At 40.6% G+C, this 25120-nt stretch overlaps 1 protein-coding gene across 1 annotated transcript in view; it reads left to right on the plus strand.

The window, feature by feature from the left end:
• BEND4 (BEN domain containing 4) overlaps positions 1 to 24841 on the plus strand; it is a 30099-nt gene extending 5258 nt beyond the window's left edge. Inside the window, exons 2-5 of the mRNA XM_024211705.1 lie at positions 3681 to 4244; positions 16139 to 16230; positions 20315 to 20555; positions 24624 to 24841. Coding sequence (XP_024067473.1) covers positions 3681 to 4244; positions 16139 to 16230; positions 20315 to 20555; positions 24624 to 24841 — 1115 coding nt within the window. The remainder of the gene's footprint in view (positions 1 to 3680; positions 4245 to 16138; positions 16231 to 20314; positions 20556 to 24623) is intronic.
• Positions 24842 to 25120: the final 279 nt, after the last annotated feature.

Genomic DNA, 25120 nt, shown 5'->3' on the forward strand with positions numbered 1-25120 from the left:
TCAAGCACTGGGAAAGTTGAGAAACCACATAGTTTCAGTCCAGTGAAAACAAGATGTAGCGATGAGAGAGAGAATTGTAGCAGACCTGACATGGTATTATCCACTATTAGCCTGCACTCATAAGTGAAATAGTTCAGCTAGGAACTGTCATTCTTTTAATGGTCTGATCATGATCTATTAGTATTTTATGGGCCTGTTCTGGCAAATCCTCACCTCGGAAAAAAACTCCTGTTGAAGTCAAAGGGAGCTTTGCAAGAGTAAAGACTGGGAGAATCTGGTGTAATAGAATTACATGGTTAGTGAATCTTAAAGTGGAGCTAAAGCAATACTAGAATAACACCTTTATAAAACTATTTAATTTTAATTTTATGCAGTCATTTCAGCAGAACACTTCTTGAGAAATACGTGTATATTTCACATTAAATCAATTAAGAATTATGGATCGGTGTTATTCAATAGCATTCATATAAAAAACAAAACTTATCCATTTCTAAGTGACGATAAACTTTGCATAGTGCATTCATTTCTAACTGCAGTCTGCAAAAGCTAAAATACTGATTGCTACAATATGTGCTAAATGGGTAGACCTGTTTGTTTTTAATCATAAATAATGAATTTTCATTCTAGTATTTTAAGTCTCTTCTGTTAACTTTCATTTTTATAATATTAAGAATGGATGAAAGTTTTAAATATTTTTCCATATTTTCTGTTATTGAGTTGTACTAGATCCAATACTAAATTCAAAATTAAGCCGATACTCTTATTTCCTTTACACTTTGAGCTATTGTCATACTGAGTATGGCAAATGCACTCTAATTTTATAAAAATATTTAAGTTATTTTTGAGTATACTATAGACTTGATCTTTACTGATTTTAATGTACAGTATGGTATTCCCCAACATTTATATTTGAAATGTCAAAATATATATTTTTTCTATCTTTTAGGAAAAATGTTTGTACAGTGTTTAATCCCATTTCAGTTGTTTCATTCATATTTTGTCCCCTTGCAACAAGGATACATAAAGAGTGAGTAACTGCTTTGTCAATTGGGACCATGGTGATTAAAATGCAAACAGTAAATACAACTTCAGGTCTGGAATCGGATTATAGGATTAAAATGAATGAAAAATTGCTGTGCATTAGGATTTCAAAATTCCAATCAATATTATCCTTTGATTTTTTTTTCCTTTTTGCTAACGGAAGTGAAGAAATGAGAGAAAGATACCACATCTTGAGACTGTTAGTGCTTAAATTTTTTGATTTTATGTCAATCAGAATGTTACATTTTGAAAGCTCCATTATCACTAGGTTTCCATTTCTGGAATTTATCTAGGTATTTATGTTTACATTGTATCTGGTGGGCTATACCATATTGTTTCTGGTTCATCATTCTAAGGGTTAAAGACAGCAGTACTTAAATAAGGTTTTAGTAGAGAGTAAACAACAACATTGAATGTGAGATTACATTGAGGTATTATGTAGTGTTGCTACTGGGGTACAAGGCTGAGTGCACGGTGCCTTCCATTACTTGAGAAGAAGGCAGGTGTTCCTGTATGCAGGGCTGGTGCTACCATTTAGGCAAACTAGGCGGTTGCGTAGGACGCCAAGATTTGGGGGCACCAAAAAGCAGTGCCCCCAATTTTTTTTTTACAGCGTTCCTATGCCCCCTCCCCAAGCGCGCGGTCGCCGCTCCACTTCTCCCGCCTCCCAGGCTTGCAGCGCCAATCAGCTGTTTGGCGCCGCAAGCGTGGGAGGGGAGGAGAATTAGAGTGGGGGTGGCGTGCTCAGGGAGGAGGCAGAGCAGAGGTGAGCTGGGGTGGGGAGCTGCCGCACGGCTCTCCGGTGGGGGAGCTGCCACGGGGGGGGGGGCACCTCTGGGCACGGGGGGGGGCCGGCGGGGGGGGGGGGGGGGGCCCCAAGGGGGGGGCAGGGGGCTGCCGCAGGGGGGGGGGGGGGGGAAGGCGCAAGGTGGACGTTTCGCCTAGGGCGCGAAACTTCCTTGCACCGGCCCTGCCTGTATGTAGTAGCACTTTTGTAATGTTGGTTTTATTAACGGCTGGGGGTGAGAGGTTTTCCTACATTTTTAAAATAAAGAATGAGTGGTAGGAGAAAGCTACTATATATGTTTTAGTCTAGCCCTGCCTCTGGCACATGGCCTACACAGGAGCTTGTTTGTGGGTCCTCAGAAGCCAGCATGTGGCTGTCATTCTCAGTTTCTGTGCCAGGAGATTTCTCCCCCAGCTGGATCCAGGAATTTTAAAGACCTTTATGTTGGTTTGGCCCTTTTACCTTGTGTAAAGGGGCAGAATGCTGGAGAGAATCCTAACCCATGTCATTTCAAATGCTCTTCAGGGAGAGTTGTACTAACCTCACTAGGAGCAAGTAGATTTTTCCACGAATAGACAGCCTTGTGGAGCCAAGAGAAGCACCATCTCTTGAAAGCATGTGGGGGAGTCTGCTGTTTTTTCATGCCAACTGTGTGGTGTTGGGCCTGGTCACCTTCTTTAAAAATTATGACCAAGATTTTCAAAAGCAACTAAGGATTTTGGGTGCCTACCTTGAGACACCTTAAAGGTGCTTGATTTTCAAGGGGCCTGCTGCGTTCATCACTTTCTGAAAATCAGGCCTCTTTCAGGGTGTCAAGCTGGACTCCCAAAAAACACAGACACACACACAGCAGTATTTAAGGGAGGCTCACATATCTTCCTCTAGATTCAGGAATGATTCAAGTGCTCACTCTTGAATCAGTGGAATCTGCACATATTCAGAGTCCGGAGTGGAAGGAGGAGATGCAAGGTCTAAGCACAAGACCAAGCACAGCAAGGAAAAACTCATGCCTGGAAGATTTGGTGGGAAGAGGGGAGCATGGAGCACAAAAATATCTGTATCTAACAGCAGAGGTGAAAGTGGGCTGGTAGGGGCTGGTACGGCGTACTAGTAAGGAGTGGCTGCTGGTACCGGCCAGTACACAGCTGACGTTAAAGCGCTGCCATGGCAATGCTTTAATGTCGCTACCCCTTTTCCACACACCCCCTTCCAGGGCTGCCGATGGGGAGGGGTGCAAAAGGGGCAGCTGCCTCGGGGCCTGGCAATTTAAAAGGGTCTGGGGCTCCTGGTCGCTGCCATAGCAGCGGCTGGAGCCCCGGGTCCTTTAAATCACTGCCAGAGCCCCAGGCAGCGCGGGCTGGACAGTGTGGAAGGGCTGGCTGGGGGAGACTGACCCCCAGCCCTGCCCCTTCCGGGGGGCCAGAGCCAGGCCCCCATACCGGTAAGTCTTATCTTACTTTCACTCCCGTCTCACAGCTTATGTTTTGCTACAAGACAAATATTTATTTGGCCTTACACCTGTAACAAATTGTATCAAATTTGTGTTTTCTTCCCCATTTTCTTGTCTTAGTCACTGCTTAGCGCAGTACTCTTTCAGAGGGATTATCATCCCAATGCACTTCTGATTAACAGCAAGGTCACAAGGGTACTCTCAAAATAGAAGTAAAGTAAGAATGATTTTAATTCTCAATGTTACCAAAGTATTAGAGCGGGAAACAATTTTAATATGTTCAAAAAATACAGTGTAAGCTGCTCTAAATCATTAGACTAGCTGTGTGTGTTAGACTAGCTAGTACAGTCTGACATATCTTTTGCTTTAGTTTGCTGTGATTCATCTTTTCTTCTGTTTCAGAGAGTCGTATGATTCTGGATGCCTTTGCCCAACAATGCAGCCGGGTTCTTAATCTTTTAAATTGTGGTGGAAAACTACTGGACAACAATCACTCTCAGTCCATGATTTCTTGTGTAAAGCAGGAAAGCACAAGTTATAGTGAAAGACAAGAGCAGTGTCAACTGGGGAAAATGGTCCATAGTCAGACGTCAGACAATTTAGACATAGAGATGCAGTATATTCAAAAGAAACAACAAACCTCAGCCTTTCTGAGGGTTTTTACTGATTCCCTTCAAAACTATTTGCTTTCTGGGAGCTTTGCATCTCAGAACACCTCATCAGTAAATGATTTTGGCCATTTGGCAGATGTGGATCCACTTTCAACCTCTCCAGTACACACTTTAGGTGGCTGGACATCCCCAGCAACCTCTGAATCCCATGGTCACCCATCATCATCTACACTTCCAGAGGAGGAAGAGGAGGAGGAGGAGGGATACTGTCCCCGATGTCAAGAGCTAGAGCAGGAGGTAATTTCACTACAACAAGAAAATGAGGAACTCCGGAGAAAACTAGAGAGCATTCCAGGTAAATATTCCCAGGCCACGTAATATTTTATTTATGTTAACATCAAATTTACTTTATGTAATATACTGTACCTAGATTATAGTATTAAAACTAGTTTTTAAAGGTTATAATGGGGGTTTCCTTAGCACTTGACAAAACAGAGGAACTCATGTTAAGGCTCCAACCATAACTTGCACAGTTGTGCCAGCTATTACACTTAATTTCGCATCATATACTATATTATCTGCTGATAAATGTCCATATGAACTGCTAGACTTAGACACATGTTGTGAATTCTGGATAGAATGTAATTATAACTCTGAATTTGCTTCGTTTGGGGGCATTTAAGTCATTGTAAGTAGGTTGTCATGGTACTTTAAAAGACGTGCTTTCATATTGATTGCCTCTGCCGTTATTTAAATGGTGATTATAATTTGCAAACCTATTTATTTCCTCTTTTCTTAAAAAAGCACCTATTCAAAGGTCACATGTGTCCATCCTTTTAACAAACTGGATACAAAATTTAAATTGAACTTTATCCTCCTAAAAAATACACCCAAGCCGTCAAACTTAAAAACATTCCTCCCAACTCTTCCCACACATCTCCAGGAAGAGCATGGGAAAAGAGAGTATCTTTGCAATATGCCCTGAAAGTTGAACTCTGTAGACCAAAGCAGGGAGAAACAGGCCAATATATGTTCCACAGTAGAAAATTCCTCACTGAAAACACTCTCCACCCTCTTTTAAACCTGGGGGCTATTAGCACTTGAGGTCAGCTGAGGTGTTTGAGCTGTGGTATTGCATAAGAACAAAGTATCTTGAATCCAAGCCCTTTAGACCTTAAATATAGGTAAAAAGCAAAACCTTGAGTAGTACCAGAAACAAATGGGAAGCTAGTGAAGACTAAAGCACACATGTAACATGCTCCTTTTTGGACACACACAAAACTAGTGGATTGCAACCTTCTGCATTTGCTAAAGGTTTTGAAAGTTTTTCAGGTGTAGTCCCATATAGAGCGCATAACAGTAATCCACCATAGACATGACAAAGGCATGGATAACTGTAGAGGACCGCGCCTGACGAAAAATATCAACCTGCTAGCCAAGCAAAAATGAAAAAAAAAAAAAAAAAGTACACTTGGCCCCAGTTGTTTGAACGTCCAGATGAAGATCCCAAAAGACCCCAAGTTACAAATCTGAACAAAAAGTGATCAAAGCAGTTTACATAGCTTTCACTCTCTCTCTTGGTCTTTCCCTCAGTTGCTAATGTTGTCTCTTACTTATCTGGCCCGATCCTCAGTCAATGAGCTCTCACCTAGTGTGACTGTAATGTTTGGAGGGGCAACACTGAGAATGCCTACTCAAGGCAAACTGCAAGGAATAGGGCAGACAATTCCGAAAACTGGTGGTCTATTCTATAATTAGATTCACCAACCCAGCAACAAAACAGCTTCTGTAATACCACACTGGTTATCAAGAAGCCAAAATACAGTTCCCTTTAAGCAATACAGCCTTTATCTCTAATACCACACTGGTTATCAAAAAGCCAAAATACAGTTCCCTTTAAGCAATACAGCCTTTATTTCCCATTAAGATAGCCAAGTCTAATATAATGAGAGATGATTAACAATCTTATTCACCATACTTAAAATTCTACCAATCCCAAGGGACTGGACACATTGCCCACCACCAGGTCAATGAATATTTTAGATCTCACCCAAATACATGCTTACAGCCAATCCTTATTAACTAAATCTAAGATTTATTAATCAAAAGAAAGAAGAGAGTTGCTATGATTAAATAAAAAATAAAAATAAATAAATGGAGATATACCTATCTCATAGAACTGGAAGGGACCCTGAAGGGTCATCAAGTCCAGCCCCTGCCTTCACTAGCAGGACCAAGTACTGATTTTGCCCCAGATCCCTAAGTGGCCACTTCAAGGATTGAACTCATAACCCTGGGTTAAGCAGGCCAATGCTCAAACCACTGAGCTATCCCTCAATATACATGCAGATATGAGTAAAGTTCTTAGATCAGTTTCAGGGAAATCTAAGGATTCTAGGTACTGCCACAGTTGCTTTGCTATCAAGGAGGACATGAGTCCACATTGTAGTCCAAAGCGCCCCAAAAGTTCCAAGAGCGCCAAGGAGTGAGTCTGCTTAAAAATCAAATAGAGAGGATGTCTTATTTGTTGTCCCACATTCTGACTTCACTCCAGTGTGGTTCTGCCAGCACAGAGGCTGACTGCCTAGTGTGAATCAGTGTGATCTTATCCACAGACTAGTTAGCAAATTCACAGCACGAGACACTTTCCTCTGTAGCTGAGCACATAACTCTGATCAGCAGAAGTGTTTTGGATGGTGAATCAAGACTTTGCAGGGTTTATGAGGGAGCCAAAGAAACTTTATCACAAGATTCTATAATTCTTTGTGACAGTATACTGTAATAACCCTCTGTCCCCACCAGTGCTCCACATTTTTTCTTTACTGTTTCATCTGTTGCAGGCAGTCTGTATACCATGGTGACCTGTTAGAGTAATGCAGGTGAAAAGATGGTTTAAAGGGGCAGTATGTCAGGACAGAGACCATTATAATGTCCTATCAGATCACTAAAAGAGTGCTTTACTGACTTCGTACTCTTTCCCTTCAATGCTGTATGGAACTGAACTGGTTCTGTTAGCCTCCAAAGAAAGACCAATACAATAAATAATTTTTTTAAAGTAGGCTTGAATGGGAAATTTATGGTCTGTCCTCAAAATGGAATATGATACTCCTGATGGCAACATTATAAATAAAAGATAAATGCAACAGTCTGTTCCTTCTTCTCTTCTATAGCAGTCTCAGAACAATTCTCTCCCTTTCTTTCAGATAGTGAGCATTTTCTACTTTTTGGTATGTAACCCCCACACTACCTCCATGGAGTTTCAAGGAGTCCGCATTCTAAAAATAGATGCGGCAGCACATTTCTAATGGGAGCTATGCAAAACACCATTTGCATTGCTGACAAAAAACAGGGGGGAAAGGAGTTTTCTGGGGATATACAAAAGCAATGAAGTTGTTACTTTGGTAGAATTTTTACTGAGGAAAAACTATACCTGGACCATTTAGATACAGATGGGGAAAAAAAAATAAGACTTTCTGCCACCAACTCCTCTCCTCCACCCCTAAGGTCCTACATTGCCGTTTGAGAGGTCCTCAGTCTAGTGGCAGCCTTTCAGCTTGTAGTGTGCCAAGCGTCAGTCGTAGGTAGACTGCCTGAAAGGATGCTATGAAACATGCCATTTGTTCACCAAGGAGTTGAAGGCATACAGAATGGGGCAAGGTACTACCTGTAGGTAAGGTTTACTCATGTATATTGCTAAAACTGAGACAGTTACAATGGTAAAATGGACAACTTATTTGTGAAGCTGTAAGTACCTACATGGGAACAAATATTTGATAATAGGCTCTTAAATCTAGCAAAGGCATAACCCAATCTAATGGGTGGAAGTTGAAGCTAGGCAAATTCAGACTGAAAATAAGACATAACAGAGAGAGTAATGAACCACAAGAACAATGTACCAAGAGTTGTAAGATGGATCATTGGCAAGTTTTAAAGCAAGATTGGATGTTTTATCTAAAAAATATGCTCTAGTCCAATCACAGCTACTGGACTTGAGTCAGGAATTAATTCAGGGAAGTCCTATGGCCTGTGTTCTGCAGGAGGTCAGACTAGAATAGATGATCACAATGGTCCCTTCTGCCCTTGGAATCCATGTACAACTTGGATCTGAGGCACGATATATACTAAGTGCCCCAGGGATTCAGTTCTTACATTGAGTCTCACAAATTATGAATACCTCACAGCTTTAATAATAATCCACATACTGCTTCCATTCTCACTGTGACCAAAAGGGAGGTGGCATTGATGAGTGGTTAAAGAGGAGGCCTGGGAGTCAAGAGATCAGGGTTCTCTTCCTGGCTTTGGCTTGCTTCATGGCCTTGGACAAACCACTCAGCATGCGCACATGCATGTGTGAAAGAGTGATACTAGGCAATTTATGGGCAGAGAGTTTTCGGGAGGCAACACAGGGATAGCCATCTTCTTTTGCCCAGCCACAGAAAATACTCCAGTTATTTCTTCATGGGGGAGTGGATGAAGAAATTAAAAAGTGTGGGGGACTAACAAGAGAACGTGTGCACAGTAGCCAGAGGGTGAGCAGGGTAGATTGGGCAGCCACAGAAGATATGAAAAATAAGTTTTTCATTGCTGTTTTTTTTTTAAAGCCTTGATGTTCACTTTGAATCACTGTCTCAGTTTCTGTTGATGCTTTGAACATTTTAATCTGATCTTTCCACTCCTGATCAGCTTTCCAGCTTCAAAGTGTGAAGTCATCTTACTAAGCAAACCTTGAATTAAATTAATGAATGTTTTGCAAGGACTAGTGTGTCAGAATACCCTTTGAATTTGTGTGGTATAGCTGCTCTCTTGGCTTTGCAACTTCATGGTTCTGGTTTAGTTTACTAAAACAGTCTGTTCCAAATACACAAATTCTTACACCATACACTCCTATTACTATACATGCTACAGTATCTTCTGCTGCTATGGGCCTCATTAACCTTATTTTTTTCCCCATGCTTCACATTGTTTGCATGGTAAATTCTATGGAAAGTTGCTGTGGGAGAGTTCTTGTTGCAAGCCATGGAAATCAGAGCAAAATATGTAAAAAGTTATGGATCAACCTTGCTAGAATAAAGTCCCTTTGGAGAATTGTACCTCAAATTTAGTTTTTGTGGGGGCAACTCCTAATCTTCTAGTTAAACTTATAGTAGCTACTGCCCCTCTCCACCTAGTCATCTTTATCGGCTCAAGGTTCTTTATTATTCATTAGCAATATAAATGTGTAAAGAGGTTTATAGAGAGTACCCCTGCCCTGAAGAGTTTACAGTCTAAACTGAGATGTAAAGGCTGGGGGGAGGGGACAACGAGTCAGTAGGGAGAAAGAAGAAGAGAGGACAAGAGTGACAACAAGAGCAAGAAGGGGTTTTCAGATACAGGGGCAACCTAGAAAACAACAGTAGGATATGGATGTTTCAAGTTAGGGGATGCTTTGCCACCAGTTCTCTTGTGTGTCTCTAGTAGCATAGGGCTTTTGACTGCCACTATAGGTCAATTAGCCTGATCTTCTATGCCCCTCTCCTGTTGATTCCCCTGCTCCGAATTAACTTTCTATGTGCTGTTCTCAGAAAAATGTGTACTGTTTTCTTATTCATGCATCCATCAAATTGCAAAAATACCAAATTGTCAGCAGTTTTGAAAACAAACATGAAAACCACGAATTCCTGGCAGATATACAGCCTTTTTCCTATACTGCTGTAACCTCTGGGTCCTCTCATCACCTTTTCTCCACCTCACTGCACCCCATCACTTTTCTTCACAAGCTGACACATGCAGCTCCAGCCATCTTTCAGCTTCTCTCCACTTCATGGGTTCTTTCCTGTGTACCCCAGGTCCCTTTGAATCTCAGCTCCAAGATCTACATTATTCTGTGAATGCAAGTTGTTAGTGAAATGTTTTTGGACAAAAATAATACAATCCATGTTATTCAGAGTACTTTTCCAAATATATCAGGGTGAAAAGCAACTCAGTTTATCTGACCAAAAATCTGTACTACCATGTACTTTCTAAATAGGGGGTTTATAAACATTGTTCATTACATCTTTTTGACAGTCAAGTCCCAATTCAGACATACCCTGAAATGAACATAAAATGTCTTAAAATGAAGACTCTCTCAAGGTCCAGCAAGCAAGGACACCAGTCACTTGCAAAATACATTCAAATCCAAAGATGGAATAGAGAAATCTCCTTTAGGGATAATACCTAAATGAAGGTACTGTTGATTTTTTTGTCTGGAGTATTTAAAGATCGACAGTACCATATGATGGGAGGCATAAAATGGCAATAATGCCATATCTCATTTGAACCTGAATGGCAGAGGAACGCCAGTTAAATGTTTCAGCTACAATGAATATTACAGTGCTGAACACGTCTTCATCAATAGGTTTCAGAGTAGCAGCCGTGTTAGTCTGTATCCGCAAAAAGAACAGGAGTACTTGTGGCACCTTAGAGACTAACAAATTTATTAGAGCATAAGAAGTGGGTTGTAGCCCAGGAAAGCTTATGCTCTAATAAATTTGTTAGTCTCTAAGGTGCCACAAGTACTCCTGTTCTTCATCAATAGGCATCGATGTGTATATGTGCATGTGTGCACAAAGTTCTTTTAGAGTAGATTTTTTTTCCAATTACTCTCATCCTGTGGTCAATGGCCCAGCCAACTACTCTTTAAAAGTGTGAAAACAACATAGTCAAAACCATCACAAGCAGTGCCCCAAAACATATTTTGTGCAACACAAGAAAGCAAACTGTAATACGGCTAGTTCCTTAGAGTAGCTGCAAAGTCTTATTACTTTGATCAATAAACAGTGAAGTTCCAACATCACCTTATGCATGTCCTGTTTCCACAAAGCTTGTCTACTTCTCAGTCATCCTGTGAGTTTTGCTGAATATTCTAAAATATATGTATGACCCCGTTCTCTCAATTTACATTTAGTTTCTTCAAAAAATCCTTCTGCTTTTTTACTAGCTCTGGGCCATAGTCAGGAAGAAGTCTGATATTTACCTGAGAGTTTATTTCTCCGGGTTGCCTTGCCACCTTTAGGACTTCCTCCATATCATTGACATTGTGCATTAAATCAAGCTGGTGAATAAAGACAGTTGATCTTTCATCTTCCTAATGAGCAAGAAAATTAGAATTACAACATTGCAGAAGCTAGCAGACCCCCAGTGGCTCCTTTAAATGGGAATTCATCCCAGCCCACATATTTACTGCAGATGTTAAATCATGGCAACCAACTGTTGCTTCTATGGTAGCTTCTCTCCCATTGGGTATAGTAAGCAGGGATCCCTGCTGTTAATCCATCATTCATAGTGGATAGTTTCTTAAGACTGAAAAAGGTCAGATCTCTAGGTTATGACCTTGTTAACTCCCAGAGATCTAATTATTTTTAATTAAACTGATTTAAGTGACTCTTTACACTCACAAACTCCAAGCCATAGTAAAGTAACTCTTGGTGTGGAGAGTTTAGAGAAAATGCTCCACTTTCAGCAAAGGGAGTGTTTATTCTCAAAGTCATACCATTAGAGTCATAAAAGAATGCCCAGATAACTTAAAATTGAAGTGTGGATGCAAAACTAAAGCTTTGAATTTTGGTGTTCCCACTGCCCTATTTGTGCTTTTTAGAGCTTTAACATGTGGGGCTTTGCTTTCTGAACCAGCATAACTAAGCAAGGAACCTTTGGCTCTGGCAGTTGAGAAGTCAGGGAAGCAAAAGGCTGTTTGTCCCACAATACCAGCAAAATATATGGTGGTTTTAGTAGTTATAATATGCCCCAACCATTTAAACAATATTAACATCCAATTTGGGACCAAAAGCAGTTCCACCTTTATGAAAAAATGAAGAATTTATGTGTGTTTATAAACATGAGCTTCAGCCACTTCCTTTCATATTTCTGGCAGGTAATGGGAAAGCACCAGCGTAACATCAGCGGAGTTTGATTAAAAAGATATAGAGCTGCATGTTATCAGCCTACTGATGACACCACAGTCCAAACAGGTTCATTGGCTGCCCCCATAGCCTTACATATATATTAAATAAGAGGCATAAATGCAACCCTGAATAACTTCAGCAGAGATCCCTCAGAAGAGATGTGCAATCATCCAGCACAGCACATGCATGCACACACTCTCTCCCCCTCCCTCCAATCAATAGAAATGGAAACTCAAATGAGATCCCATCCACCTTGCTAGGGTCCCACACTGGTTCTACATAAAGTCAATGGTATTAAATGCTGCTAACAGCTCTAAGAGATTCAACAGGACCACCTGATCCTTGCTGTTTGCTAGCAGGGGATAATAAGCCAGAGAAACAAATTCAGTCTCCACCCAATGCTGAATCCTAATTTATAAGGATCAAGGAATTCCATGGCTTCCAAATGCCACTATGGCTTTGTCAACACCACCTCCACAGTAAGCTTGCAAAATAAGTTTGGGCAATATTTACCAAGATCTTCAGTAGCAAGAGATGGTCATTTGAGTAGGGGCTCGAACAGTTATTCATCTGAATTCAGGTAGCATCTACCTTCTCCTTTAGAAAATACTAGCAATCAGCAATAACTGACCTCTTCCTGCTTGCTTTCACCTTCTGTGAGAATCATGGGCCCAATGGACAAGTCACATGAGCTTTCCAGTCAATGGTGAAGAGTTCTATCTAGATATTTACACTGACCCCCTCACCATAGCATCTGAGTGCCAGATAGTCGTCATCTTCATGGATATTAAAGTTGCCCAGGACAGTTATTCTCAGTGATTTCAGCATCAGTCTAGATAATTTGTTCATCTTGTCTGGGAACTCAGCAGGGCAGCTCTGCACAGCTGTTCCCAATTTAACCCTGTCCTGAGAATCTCATGAAACGAACAGATACAAAATAAATATCTTCGGAGTGAGGCACATCTTCTGCTTGCAGTCTAATGGAAATAGCACAGATACAGCATCTCCCTTATCCGCTCAACTCATGCTAAACTAAAATGTCCATCTGGAGAGCACTTTTTTTAAACCATCCAGGCCTTGCTACATTGTCCGGCCAGGATTTCAGATTAAGTCAGGCCTTATACAGGATTACATCATGGATGATGCTGGCTTTATTAGCCACTAAGCTTGCATGGAACAACACGAGCTGAAGGAGTAAGTCCCCATCAACTGAAGCCTCCTTCTAAGATGAGACCCCAAACAAGGCCAGTGGGATAGATAAATGTAATCCACTCTGCCATTGTCTAAAATAGGGGTTCTCAGGACAAATGTTTGGTGGCCTCAGAGTGTGGCCACCAACTCTTGCTGGGGGCTGCTCTCACTTGTTCCTAAAATACTTAATTAGCTTTAGGAAAAACAAATAAATATGCACATACTAGCTAGCAATAAATACATTACAATGATTTGGATGTATGTAAGTCTGTTGTGAAAAGTGATATTAACAAACAGACAAGAATCACTTTTCACAGCAGACTTACTCAGCCCTGGCAAGCCTAGGGACAAATTAAGCCCCGGATAGGGGGTTGGGGGAGGCAGGGAAACAGCAGGGGGCTGGAGCCTGAAGCCCCATGGCCAGGGAACGGGGCCTGGAGATGGAGCCTGCCACCCCACGGCTAGAGCCTGCCGCCCTGCCACCCCAGGGCTGAAGCCCAAAGCCTGAGCCCCACCACCCCTGGGAAGGTGGGGAAATCACAGACTGCCTGCTTCTCCAGTGTTGTGCCCCTAGTGTCTCCAGAGGGGGGCAGGGCCCAACCCCTGCTGGTGGCCCCAGCAACCAACACCAAGGTGGTGCATCCAGGAGCAACAGGGAGGGGGAGGTGCCGCTACTTTACCCCCCTCAATCACAGTCCAGGAGGCTGTGGCCACAAGAAAAGCCCCTGGTGGCCCCGCAGCAGCCACATTTGAGAAACGCTGCTCTAAAAAAGGATTCCTCCTGTCTCAGCTTCTCAGGCCCATCTCACAGGGATTGGAGAACATGAGTCCTCCCTTTTTCCTTACCCAGCCTATGGCAGCAATGCACAACCATCTCAACCACCTGAGCAGCTATTAAAGGGGTGTAGGAACTCCACGGGCAGAGTGCAAATGCTCCATAAATCACCATCTCTCTTCCTCCCTCCTTCCCTAAAAGAAACACCAGACCTCTTCTAACAATACAAACAAATCAGTCCCAAAAGATTCCCCACATTAAACTTGGAAGCCTCACCTAAGTAAAAATAAAAATAAAATCCCATAGAAAGGTCTTTCCTTACAGTGCCCATCAAACCCATACCCAAGCAATGTCTCCAACTCACACATCTCCAATTCCTGTAGAGTCAGTGCTTCATCCCAGTCAGATAGGGAGGTTCACCAACCTCCCTTTTCCCTTGCAAAGCAGGTTGTGTTTGGAATTGACAAATAACGTAAGGAGAGATCCCCAGAAACATGACCTCATCCCTCAAAGCATCCCAACCACCTTTTAAAAAAAACAAACAGTCATGCTAGATCATTTTCCCTTCCCCCCAAATAACCTTCCCATACACAAAAATAAATCTTCTCTACCACTTTCTCCTCCAGATATCCAGTGCCTCAATTCTCTCAAGTTACCATCAGACTTCTTTGTTCAGTTCTGAGGTGATGAGTGGAATATTTAGAGTGCATTTAAAGATGAACTACACACTTTTGTAACAATTTTTTCTCAGCTTCATCAATACGTTACATTCCAGTAGCCAGACTGAGAAGGTCATTCAGCACATTCGTTAAATTAATATTCTCACCAGTCCTTTGGAGCCTAGCTACGGTGGGGGCATTCAGCATATTCCCAAAGTTGAAGGAATTTCATAAAATTATTTGCATGTCAACTAAGTGTCATGTAGTTACTTTAATTTCTTACAAACATCTTGGTAACTGGCAAGAATGGACAAGTAGAAATCTCCTCATAAATAATCATCCACCTTTCTTGTTCAGTTACTTCAACAATATTGCTCTGTAGTCACCACATTCCCTTCTGAGGTACTACACTGGTGTGCTAACAGCGAGTAGTGAAGTCACCAGAGAAATTGAGATGATAGAAAGCTAGCTTTCTAAGTTGCCACTATCTCACATAATTTTATAAGAAAATATGGGGAAGGTAAGACAAATTGAAGCTTGAGTAAGTTTACCAGGGGCTCTAAGAAACCCAGCACAAAGTACGATTATGTCTTCCTTCAGAAGGTCAAAGCCCACAGAGACGACAAACTGGGGCCAAGATTTTCAGGAATGAACAATGACATCAGAGCTTCAGTTCTGGAGTGTCTCGCTTGCAACAACTTGAAAGGACCTGATTTTAAGAAAGTGCTGAGCACACTTTTAGGTTTCTCAGGTTGGACAACCAAAAATAGAGCCATAAAAAATCACTAGTAACTTCTGAAAATCTTGCCCTGGACTGTTAGCCAAAGCTACTAAGACCTTTAAGTATTTTACCACTGTTATAAGAACAACCCCTACAAAACTGATACATACAAAATGTTATGTATTTATTTACAAAATGTTATGTATTTATTTACAAAAGTCAAGCCTAATGCTATTAGTTTAATTCTCCTACAATGATTCAGGCTCAGGAATAAAGCATTGTATCTCAAAAATACTTCAGAGTTAATCAGGGATGTGGCAGAATCTGCTTAAGAGAGACCCATAATTGAATCAGACCTAATTAACCCATCACCTCACGAGAAGAGAATAGGATGGTGATACCACAACTGAAATGGATGAGAGTATTTGGTGGGGGAGGGAAGGGAGGAAAGAGAGATCAGACTGTTTCCGTAATGCCTGGTTTTGTGACAAATTTAGGAAAGAAAATAAACCAATGTTTATGTATTATTAAATGTGCATACTGTAATCAGTCTGCAGTTTCAGACACATTCCAGCGTGTTTACATGTTAATACTGAATGTATGATTTAAGTCCAAGAAATGTTTTCTCCCTTATGTGGTTTGAGCTGTTTACAGGGTGCAGAGATTTTTTTCATTGTCATTGCTGCTGACCTAATTCAGACTTGTAAGCATTATATTATTTAAATGGAAAACCTTTGAAAAGTAGTGGGCAGAAAATAGAAGAATCCTCAGATACCTCAACACACACACAAAAAAATAATCAGCTGTTATATATTTGTTGAATGAAATGACTGCACAAACCAAAAGGATGGACATTTCCAATTGTAAATAAATCTTATTGGCATTCACAACAGATATCAGAGACCACTGCTTGACTTAAGCTTAATGTTTTATTTTGTGCTAGACAGCTAATATATAGTAATTGCAATTTGTTTCATGCAGTGCCCTGCCAGACTGTTTTAGATTATTTGAAGACTGTACTTCAGCATCACAACCAACTTATGATACCTCAACCAACAGACCATCCAACAGAGGTAGTGTATGATGAACATGAGCTATATATACTTACATTTGAAATTTCATTCAAAAGAAATGTATAGGTCAATAAATTAGTAGGTACTGGAAGATTATATTTACTAGTAAAAATATATATATAATCTAGCATTAAACTGTCATTTCCAACATGCATCAAGTTATTGGATTTACATAACACTAAGAATAATGGAATAGTGCCACTACTAATTTAAATTCAAAATTGCTCCATCCAGCGATGTTCCCTTCCCCCCCATACACACTGTACTTGTAACGTAATGGATTGTTTTTCTCTGATCTTTCCTCAGGCAGAGACATCTCCATTAAAGTTAGACTTAAGATGGTTGAAATTGAAATGTGGTTATAAAACTTCCTTCATATCTCAAACAATCCCACATTACAGACTTTGTTCTCTAGAGTGTCTCTAGCGTTTCTGATAGATTCAAAACAAAAGGATGGACATTATAAATGCTTGTCACTGAGTTGGGGGGGGGGGGGAGTTTTTTGTTGCTGAAACATACTGTATTGAAAGCTCTGGAGACTAAAACCTCCACTTATCCAAAGAATAAATGTGGCTTGTGTATCAGCTCTAGAGCAATTTTCCCTAATATTGCCCCCCCAAAATGCTTCATCCCAGACCTAGAAAGAACACATCTGGGGAAGATGGCTTTTGGTGTGTAAGCCTTTTTAGAATGCCCAGACCTGAAGTTGACAGCTCTCTCTTCCTGTAAATATTTTCAAACACCTCCACCAACTGTCCACCACCCATGCAACTTAGAGGGAAGATGTGTAATTATTCTGCGCTTCTGCCGTTCAGACTTTGCTTTCTCCCATATACATGGAAGATACAGTGCAAGGAGTGGATGCTCAGCTGGTCCAAACTGTCTTAAGTGGAGCTATGGCAGTTTTCACTATCGGATCTGCCCCAAAGAGTGTGTGTCACTTTGCTTCTCACTTTATTTTATCCCAAGTGGTTTGATTTTATTGAAAGCTGTATTTATCAGAGATCGTTCACAGTAAGAATTCCAAGCTCTCATTTTCCTTTCTCTCTCCTTTTTTTTTTTTGCTTAACCAGAGTTTTGAAGCAATTGTAAAAACTGGTTGTTCTGTAACTATCCATTGGGGATAACTTGTTATGATGGGAGAGGATTTTTGATTGAATTAAAAAAAATTTGAAGAGTTTAATCTTTTATTCATAAGTTTACTCATGTATAAGCATAAGCATGAACTCATTCGTAGTCTGAATCTTTCCTCCAGTATATGTTTGTTATATTTCTTTAGGATGTTGTTTTTTAGTTTGTTTTCACTACTGTCAGATGCACTAAAATGCATCTTACATTTATCAAGTGTCTTTTGCCCCAAAGTGTTTTAAATACACAGGAATTAATGTAGCTATGACTAGATTAGAATATAGCAACTGTTTAACAGAGCACCTCAATACTACAGCCCCTTTAGACAGGCACCGAAGAAAAATACCCTAACACTGTAGTTTCAGGAGGGAGGGGATATAGCTGGAATTAAGTCACGTTTAACATAGTTTCTCAGGTACAGTGTCATGAGGTCTTAGATGACCACATGCAATCAGGGCCTTTTTACATTACATTACATTAATCAGCAAAATGTTTAATCCACAATGAACGTAGTGGGACCACATCCAATTACTAACCAGGCCAGATCTTGCTTAGCTTGAGAGAGATGACAAGACCACAGTCCTAATTGGCACTGCTCTGGTTCAAAGGTCATACTTGGCGTTTTTATGTTTTGCTAGTACAAAACACCCAATGTTTATTTTCTTCCCAGTTTATCAGAATTTTTTTATATACACCTATTAGCTTAACAAGTAAATTCCAATAGCCTAGAAATGGAGGATAAATTGCTTTATACATGAAGGATTATGAGCAAGTTACTGTTAAAAACTGTGGGTCAGATACTCCTGTGGCCACTCAGTGGTGGAACTGGCCCAGGGAGGATCATCTCAGCATAAGGGTGATCCTCTAGTTACACAGAGTTAGCACACAATCTTAGACCATTCCCCCTCCCTACTGCCAACATAGCAGAGGAAAGGGAGTGAGGCTTGGGAACAGAGGTGGTGGCCAGGATGCCCTTGCACCACAGTGCTCCTTGACTATGATATCAGCCTCTCAGAGCAATTTGCAGATGGCATAAGTTAATACAGGCTGCTGCAACATGGTGCAGAGGGCCCTGACCAGAGGCAGTGTAACAGGGTGGCACCCACCTCTCGAGAGCAGCCCCTGGCTGAGTGCACGTGCTTGCACTCTTTTTCTCTCTGATTGTAGTTGGTCTTCAGCAACTCAGCCCTTTAGCTATGTCACACACAGTCTGTCTGTGAAAACAAAAACAAACCCCATAGGGCTGAAGTCTTGTACTCAGTCCCAGCAGCCACTCAAGAGTTCCTTCTTGCTCTCATGGTCCCTGCCAGCAACTGCTCTGTCAGAGGTCCTGTAGCTTCTTCAGCCAGCTAGAAATACCATCCACACTCTTCCAGCTCTAAGTAGCAACTAAACTTACTCTGGCCCTGCAGCTCTTTTTATACTAGCCTGCTGGGCCCTGATTGGCTGCTTCCCTGCAGCCTCTCTGATTGGCTGCTTCCCCCATAGTCACTCTAGGCAGACTGGAGGACTTCTCTACAGTTCCTTTCTGGAATGGGATGTGGTAGGACCCTGAGGCCTCCAGCAGGGGGCCTCTGGGCCTAGTCCACCCCATCACATGTAGCAATAGGATTAATAAAATGCCAAGGTTAGTTTTCAGCTATGATTTGTGCCGATGAGCCATACACCAGGACCACTCTGAGCTTTTGCTGAGTTTTCACAGATTTACCAAACTTATTAAAAATAAAAAGTAATGGGTATCTGAGGCACAACCCCCCAAACCATCTCCCAGTAGGCTTTATAAATATGTGGGTAATGCTGGGGAGAGGGGAGGGAATTTTATACTATTTTTTCTTAACTTCACATTGTGCACGAACTGTTTGTAAACAAATAGTGTTGCATTAGGAGAGGGGGCCACAAGTGACACCTGCAGTAGAGTGCCCCAGATTCCACTAATTCAAAAGAGAGTAGTATTTCAGTGAACACGTTTTCTTAATGAACTCCCATGGAAAGTGTTTACTGTAACAATGCTTTTATGAAGCAGGCCTAATTTGGTGAAACAGTGCTAGATTTATAAGTTGCAATAAATGTATGTAGCGGTAAAAGTGAATGAGTCTCTAGGAAATTGTTCTTTAAATACCTTAATTACTTTTGAACAAGTACATTAAAACTGAGATCTTGGGTTAATTAATTTGTCCTATGCTGTAGAATTTTACAGGCAACAAGAACTAAAGTAAATTTGTTTAGGTGCAATTGACCAAAGTTGTCTTATAAATGTTGTATGGATTACAGAAATCCCCATAATTAGTCCCTCTGCATCTATTTAGAATTGGAATTTTAAAGCACACATAAATTATGAAGGCTAAAAGTAAGATTTGTTTCCCGTTGACATAGTGGCATTTGTGTAAAGCTATAATTTGAGTTAATGTGGCATTCATTAATAGTAATGAAGCTTTTAGTTTTTTACAGTTCAGGTTTATTTATTTTCTTTATATTTTTCACAGTAACACAACTGCTGTCAGGTTTTAGGTGTGTTCAACAAAAAGTAATACATTTATTATAAAAATAGACTGTAAAAAGTCATTTCTTAAGTAGTGAACTGTCGACTGCCATAAAGAGACCTGTTTGATCACACTCTTCAAAGACTTTTTTGCACATTTTAATAGATTAAGAAGGAAAGGTTATATTTAAATATATCCCCAATCATTGGATCTTCACACTTTTTAGCTTACCTGTTAAAGTTCAAGATATAAATAGCACTTTCTCAAAAAGCATTCATCATACCTCACTGGGTTTTGTTATAGAAAATGCAAATGTAATTTTAAAAGTCCCTATTCTCAGTATAAGCAATTGTTCACTTCTGTAGGTATCTCATTGTCAGCATCTGAGCTAGTTAAAAGCATTTTTCTTTGCAACTGACATAGTCTTTACTTATTTGCCTTGTAAAATAAATAATAGAAATATTTAACTTTTCCAGGGAAGCAAGCAGTTGCTGAACAACTATCCTGTCTACATCACTAGTAAACAGTGGGATGAGGCTGTAAATTCTTCAAAGAAAGATGGAAGGCGGCTACTTCGATATCTCATCAGATTTGTTTTCACAACTGATGAGCTTAAGTACTCATGCGGCCTTGGAAAAAGGAAAAGGTCAGTGCAGTCAGGAGAGACAGGTCCTGAAAGACGTCCTCTGGATCCAGTAAAAGTAACATGTCTCAGAGGTACTGCATCTTTTCGCTCAGTGTCCACCATATGTGATCTCATTTCACCACATTGGCTCTGGCTCAATATAAGCTTTCAGCTTACTGCAGCAGAAATAGAGAGTGTTTTCGAGACAGATGACAAAAGTGGTTAGAGACATGGAAAAACTTCCATGAGAGGGGAAATTGAAGAGACTGGGGTTGTTTAATTTAGAGGGGTCAAATAAGAGGCTACATGATAAGGTGTAGAGAAGGTAAATCAAATAATCCTATTTATCCTCTTATAATAGAAGAGCAGAGGGACATTCACAATACATAATTAACCATGGAACTCAATGCCTCAGTATACCATTTAAGCCAAGAGCTTAGTAGCATTCAAAACAGGACTGGACATTTCATATGGATAAAGAGAACATCCACATGTAAATTCGATAGAATTTTTATACAATATATCTGTATAAATTTTATAAGGGATAAAATTTTATGAGGATGTAAGCCAACATTAACTCAGAGGCAGGTTATTTCATAATTGTTCACTATGGGGTTTCTTGCTAACAAGTTGGACCACTGCTCTGATCTGCTATGGCAATTCCTATTTTGTTTTTCTGATATTTTATTAAGGCTTATTGTCAGCATTTATAATGGTCCACATAAAACATTTTAACTAGCTTGGTTTAAAAAAAGCCCTTGGCATTAGTCTTAGTGTCCACTTCACAAATATAATATCTATTTCATTCTTTTAAATTAACCTAACTTTCATAGACTACATGTGCAAAAAGTCATTCAGAAGCAATTGACAACATAAAATCTATGAAGTTATTAGTAAGCAATGAAAAGGAAAATACAGGGAAAACACCAGCAGCAGAATGGTTACATTTGAGACTGAACTTCTATCCAGTTAGATTAGACGTAACTAACAAGGCCTGACAGAGCAGACTTTTAATTGTGATATACTTAGTAATCACGTAATACATTTAAAGCATTATTTTTACATAAGCTCAGACTGAGGCATGGTGTTTTCTGCTACACAAAAGATTCACCAGATGTTAAAGCAACATAAAATGAATGATCAGAGCTTAAAAGAAGTGGGGAAAATGCATTTCAGTGTATGCAGCATGCTGTAGAGAGGTCTGGAACTGGACTCAGGGTGTCAAGTTCCCTGGAAGCTAAGGACTTAAAAGTTGAACAGAAGTGCATCAGGCTTTACTAAGATTTCTTAAATTTCAATTGGTAATTTATACAGGAGCAGAAATGTAATACCAACCCTACCACCACTATAGCCTTCCTCAGTTGTCAAGCCAGATTTTGAGCAGGGACAGAGAGACAATGGGGCATTGGTGGTGCCACCTTCAGTTATATCTATTGGCTTTAACAGGCATCTCGCATACACCTACCAGCGACCCCTTCTGTCACTGCACTCCCTCCAATCCCAAGGCAGCCAATGGGCAAGACTTCACCCTCTGGAACTTTATCATTTTTAAGCCACTAGACATGTACTATCGATGTGTGTACCCTGTAGTGCTCTGTGGAAAAAATGGCATTTCCATAAATAATTTAGAATCTTGCACAGAAGGTCAAAATGTCTAGGGTCCATTGTGCCTGTTAAACTGCTCGGTAGAGATTTATAAATTAGTATACCTTGGGTTGGTGTGTGGGTCCTCAGGCAGTGTACGGGCAGTGCAACATTCTGCAGTGCCAGGGATCCAAATGAGCCTCTCTAGCCCTACCCATTTAAAAGCAAGGTAGTATGAATGTCAGGGCCGCCCGGGGTGGGGGCAAGTGGGGCAATTTGCCCCAGGCCCCGCAGGGGCCCCACAAGCCCTGGCCAAGAATCCCTTTCCTGGCTAGAGGCGCCTTTTTAATTTTTACTTACCCAGCAGCAGTCCGGGTCTTCGGCGGCATTTCGGCGGCGGGGGTCCCTTCAGTCGCTCCAGGTCTTCAGCGGCATTTCGGCGGCGGGTCCTTCAGTGCTGCCGAAGACGCGGAGCGACTGAAGGACCCGCCGCGACTGCCGCCGCCGCAGACTCGGAGCGTCGCCCGGTGAGTATGTCCGCTCCCCCGCTTTGCCCCAGGCCCCCTGAATCCTCTGGGCGTCCCTGATGAGTGTCTAAGTGATCCATGGCATTGCATAATGTTGGACTGTCCCCAGGGGTCATGGCAGGAAGTGAGAACTACTTATCTGTCTGCAGCCAGAGGGACTGATTTCAGAGAGCCATTTCTAACCTGCCTTACTGACAGCACAAGCTGTGAGAGCTAAGAAGAGTGCTTGAGGAATTAAAGGGTTTCCTTTTGGTGGGGGTAAAGAAATGATTATTCCTAAACAAAAGTGGTAGTATTCTATAACTATTACTTGTTTGTCATTCTTCCTCCACTCACCAAAAGAAAAAAAGATATATTTTCAGTCAGTCTGAGCCCAGAATTCTGTAGCATAGGGGAGTGTAGCCTTCTGAAATTACGTGGCACATCCCTAGATAGTCTCTTCTGTAGAAGTCCAATGTAGATGCTGCTTCTTGAAAGAGATTAATAAGGGTTTTGGAGGAAGAAAATGGACAGATCTGCTTGTAGCCCTAGTGAAATAGATTAGATGAACATTTTGAAGAGCAAGAGTGGGGAAAAAATAACATTTTTCCTTAAAAAGGTTGTCCCTATTGAAAGTGGCAACTACTGAAAGCTTACATTAACATCTATAAAAGTTTTAAAGATTTATTTCTTCTATTGAAAGATCTCTGGAACCATCTTTAAGTTTTAAAAAAGCCCAGCAGGCCTAAACTGTAGCACTGTTTCTACACAAGTAACCATTATCTTGAGCAACATCCCAGTTTATGAAACCTCATGCAAGCATAACTAGACCGCAGGGACAGTATTGCTTGCACAGATTTTCAGGAAGAGGAATTTAAAACAGAAATAGATTCCACTTTTGAAGACACATTGCTGGAGTAGCTATGCAAAAATCATATGTCCCAATTTTCCAAAAGATCAGCTTGCAACTCAGGATAACAGCATTCCCTAGTCTCAGGATGTTGCAACAGTAATGAAGTTAACTTATACCACCTGTTGTATCAATAGCTTGTCAGTGTTAGAAAGTAAAATGAGAAATACCCTGCTGCATAGGGGAAAAATAATTGTGGAGAATAAATAAAAGTCTACTGCTGACTAAGATGTAGTGCAGCCAATAAATAAAGAGAAGTGCTTCCACTTTTAAAATTATATTTTGTCATTTTAAAGTCTATGTACCTCTGGTCTTGAGGTCTGACTAGCATTAAGAGTTAAAAACCTGTCAAAACCACTTCTGTAATTCTAATGATCAAATACTTCACATATACAAAAAAGTGGAAGAATAGTAGTTTTGACAATAAGAATGTGACACAAACATAGCCATTTGACATAAGTATTACCCATTTAAATAGCCAGCTTAAACATGGAACAACTTGAGCTTACTTGGTTTCTCATGCATGGATAAACCCAGTGCTAGGCTGTGAAAGGGCAAGTTAGTCCCTGCTGTCTCATTTAGCTATTTCAATGGCCAATATAGTCTCTAGAACACCGACGTCATATCCAGAAACACACAACATAAGTTTAGAACTTAAAATGAAGACAGCCCAAAAAGGAAAAAGGGTGCCAATCTGAAATAGTGTTTGAAACATTGTTATAAATTGCTGAAATCTGCAGATATTAAACTAGGCAGCAGAGGAAGACCATAAAGACCCATGAATATAAGCACAATAAAATTAAAGTGTATAAGGATTACAGGTTTCAAATAAAATGCATTTCCTATTTCATACCAACCTATACATGCATTGCACGTTCGATATCATAAAAATCTCTGAAATTTATTGTTTTATTTCAGCAAGGAGAAATTTCTCTGTAACTACACACACACATACACTATTGCATATGGTGAAATAAGTGTGCCTAGAAATAAAATAGGTTCAATTGGCATTATCATGGCATTTCCCATAAGGTTTTAGTCCTGTTTAAGTAGTCACAATAACGCTCTATTTATTACTTGCTATAAGCGCTTGCTAGTTGGGCAATAACAATGTATGCTACATAGATAAGCTGTTTCTTATCACTGTCTGTTTTCCACAGAGTTCATTAGGATGCATTGTACTTCCAACCCTGATTGGTGGATGCCATCTGAAGAACAGATAAACAAGGTTTTCAGTGATGCAGTAGGACATGCTCGTCAAGGACGTGCAGTGGGGACTTTCCTTCATAATGGTAACTCATATTATGAAGGGATAGACCATCAAGGTTCACAAGAAGAAATCTTCAATAGGGGTATCCAAGATGGCTCTGGAGATTGATGTCAATGGAAGAAATCCATACTACAATAGCAACCAGTTAATTAGAAGATACTTTACTAAAAATACTTTCCTTGAAGTCATTTAAGAATCCAAAGCATGTTTGAACTCATACTGCAAACATTCCAGCTTTTCCATCCTGTCCTAGGGCTCCAGGTAACAGAGAGTGATTCATTTCAAGGCCTGCCTATGGGATTCCTTGGTGCCTATAAATTGCAAGCCTTTCACAGAATCTTCAAAGGAAAACTGCAATTTCATTCATCTAGTTCTAAAGAAAAGTTA

The sequence above is a fragment of the Terrapene carolina genome, unplaced genomic scaffold (genome assembly GCF_002925995.2).
Source record: "Terrapene carolina triunguis isolate 2854851 unplaced genomic scaffold, T_m_triunguis-2.0 Scaffold66, whole genome shotgun sequence".
Lineage (NCBI taxonomy): Eukaryota > Metazoa > Chordata > Testudines > Emydidae > Terrapene > Terrapene triunguis.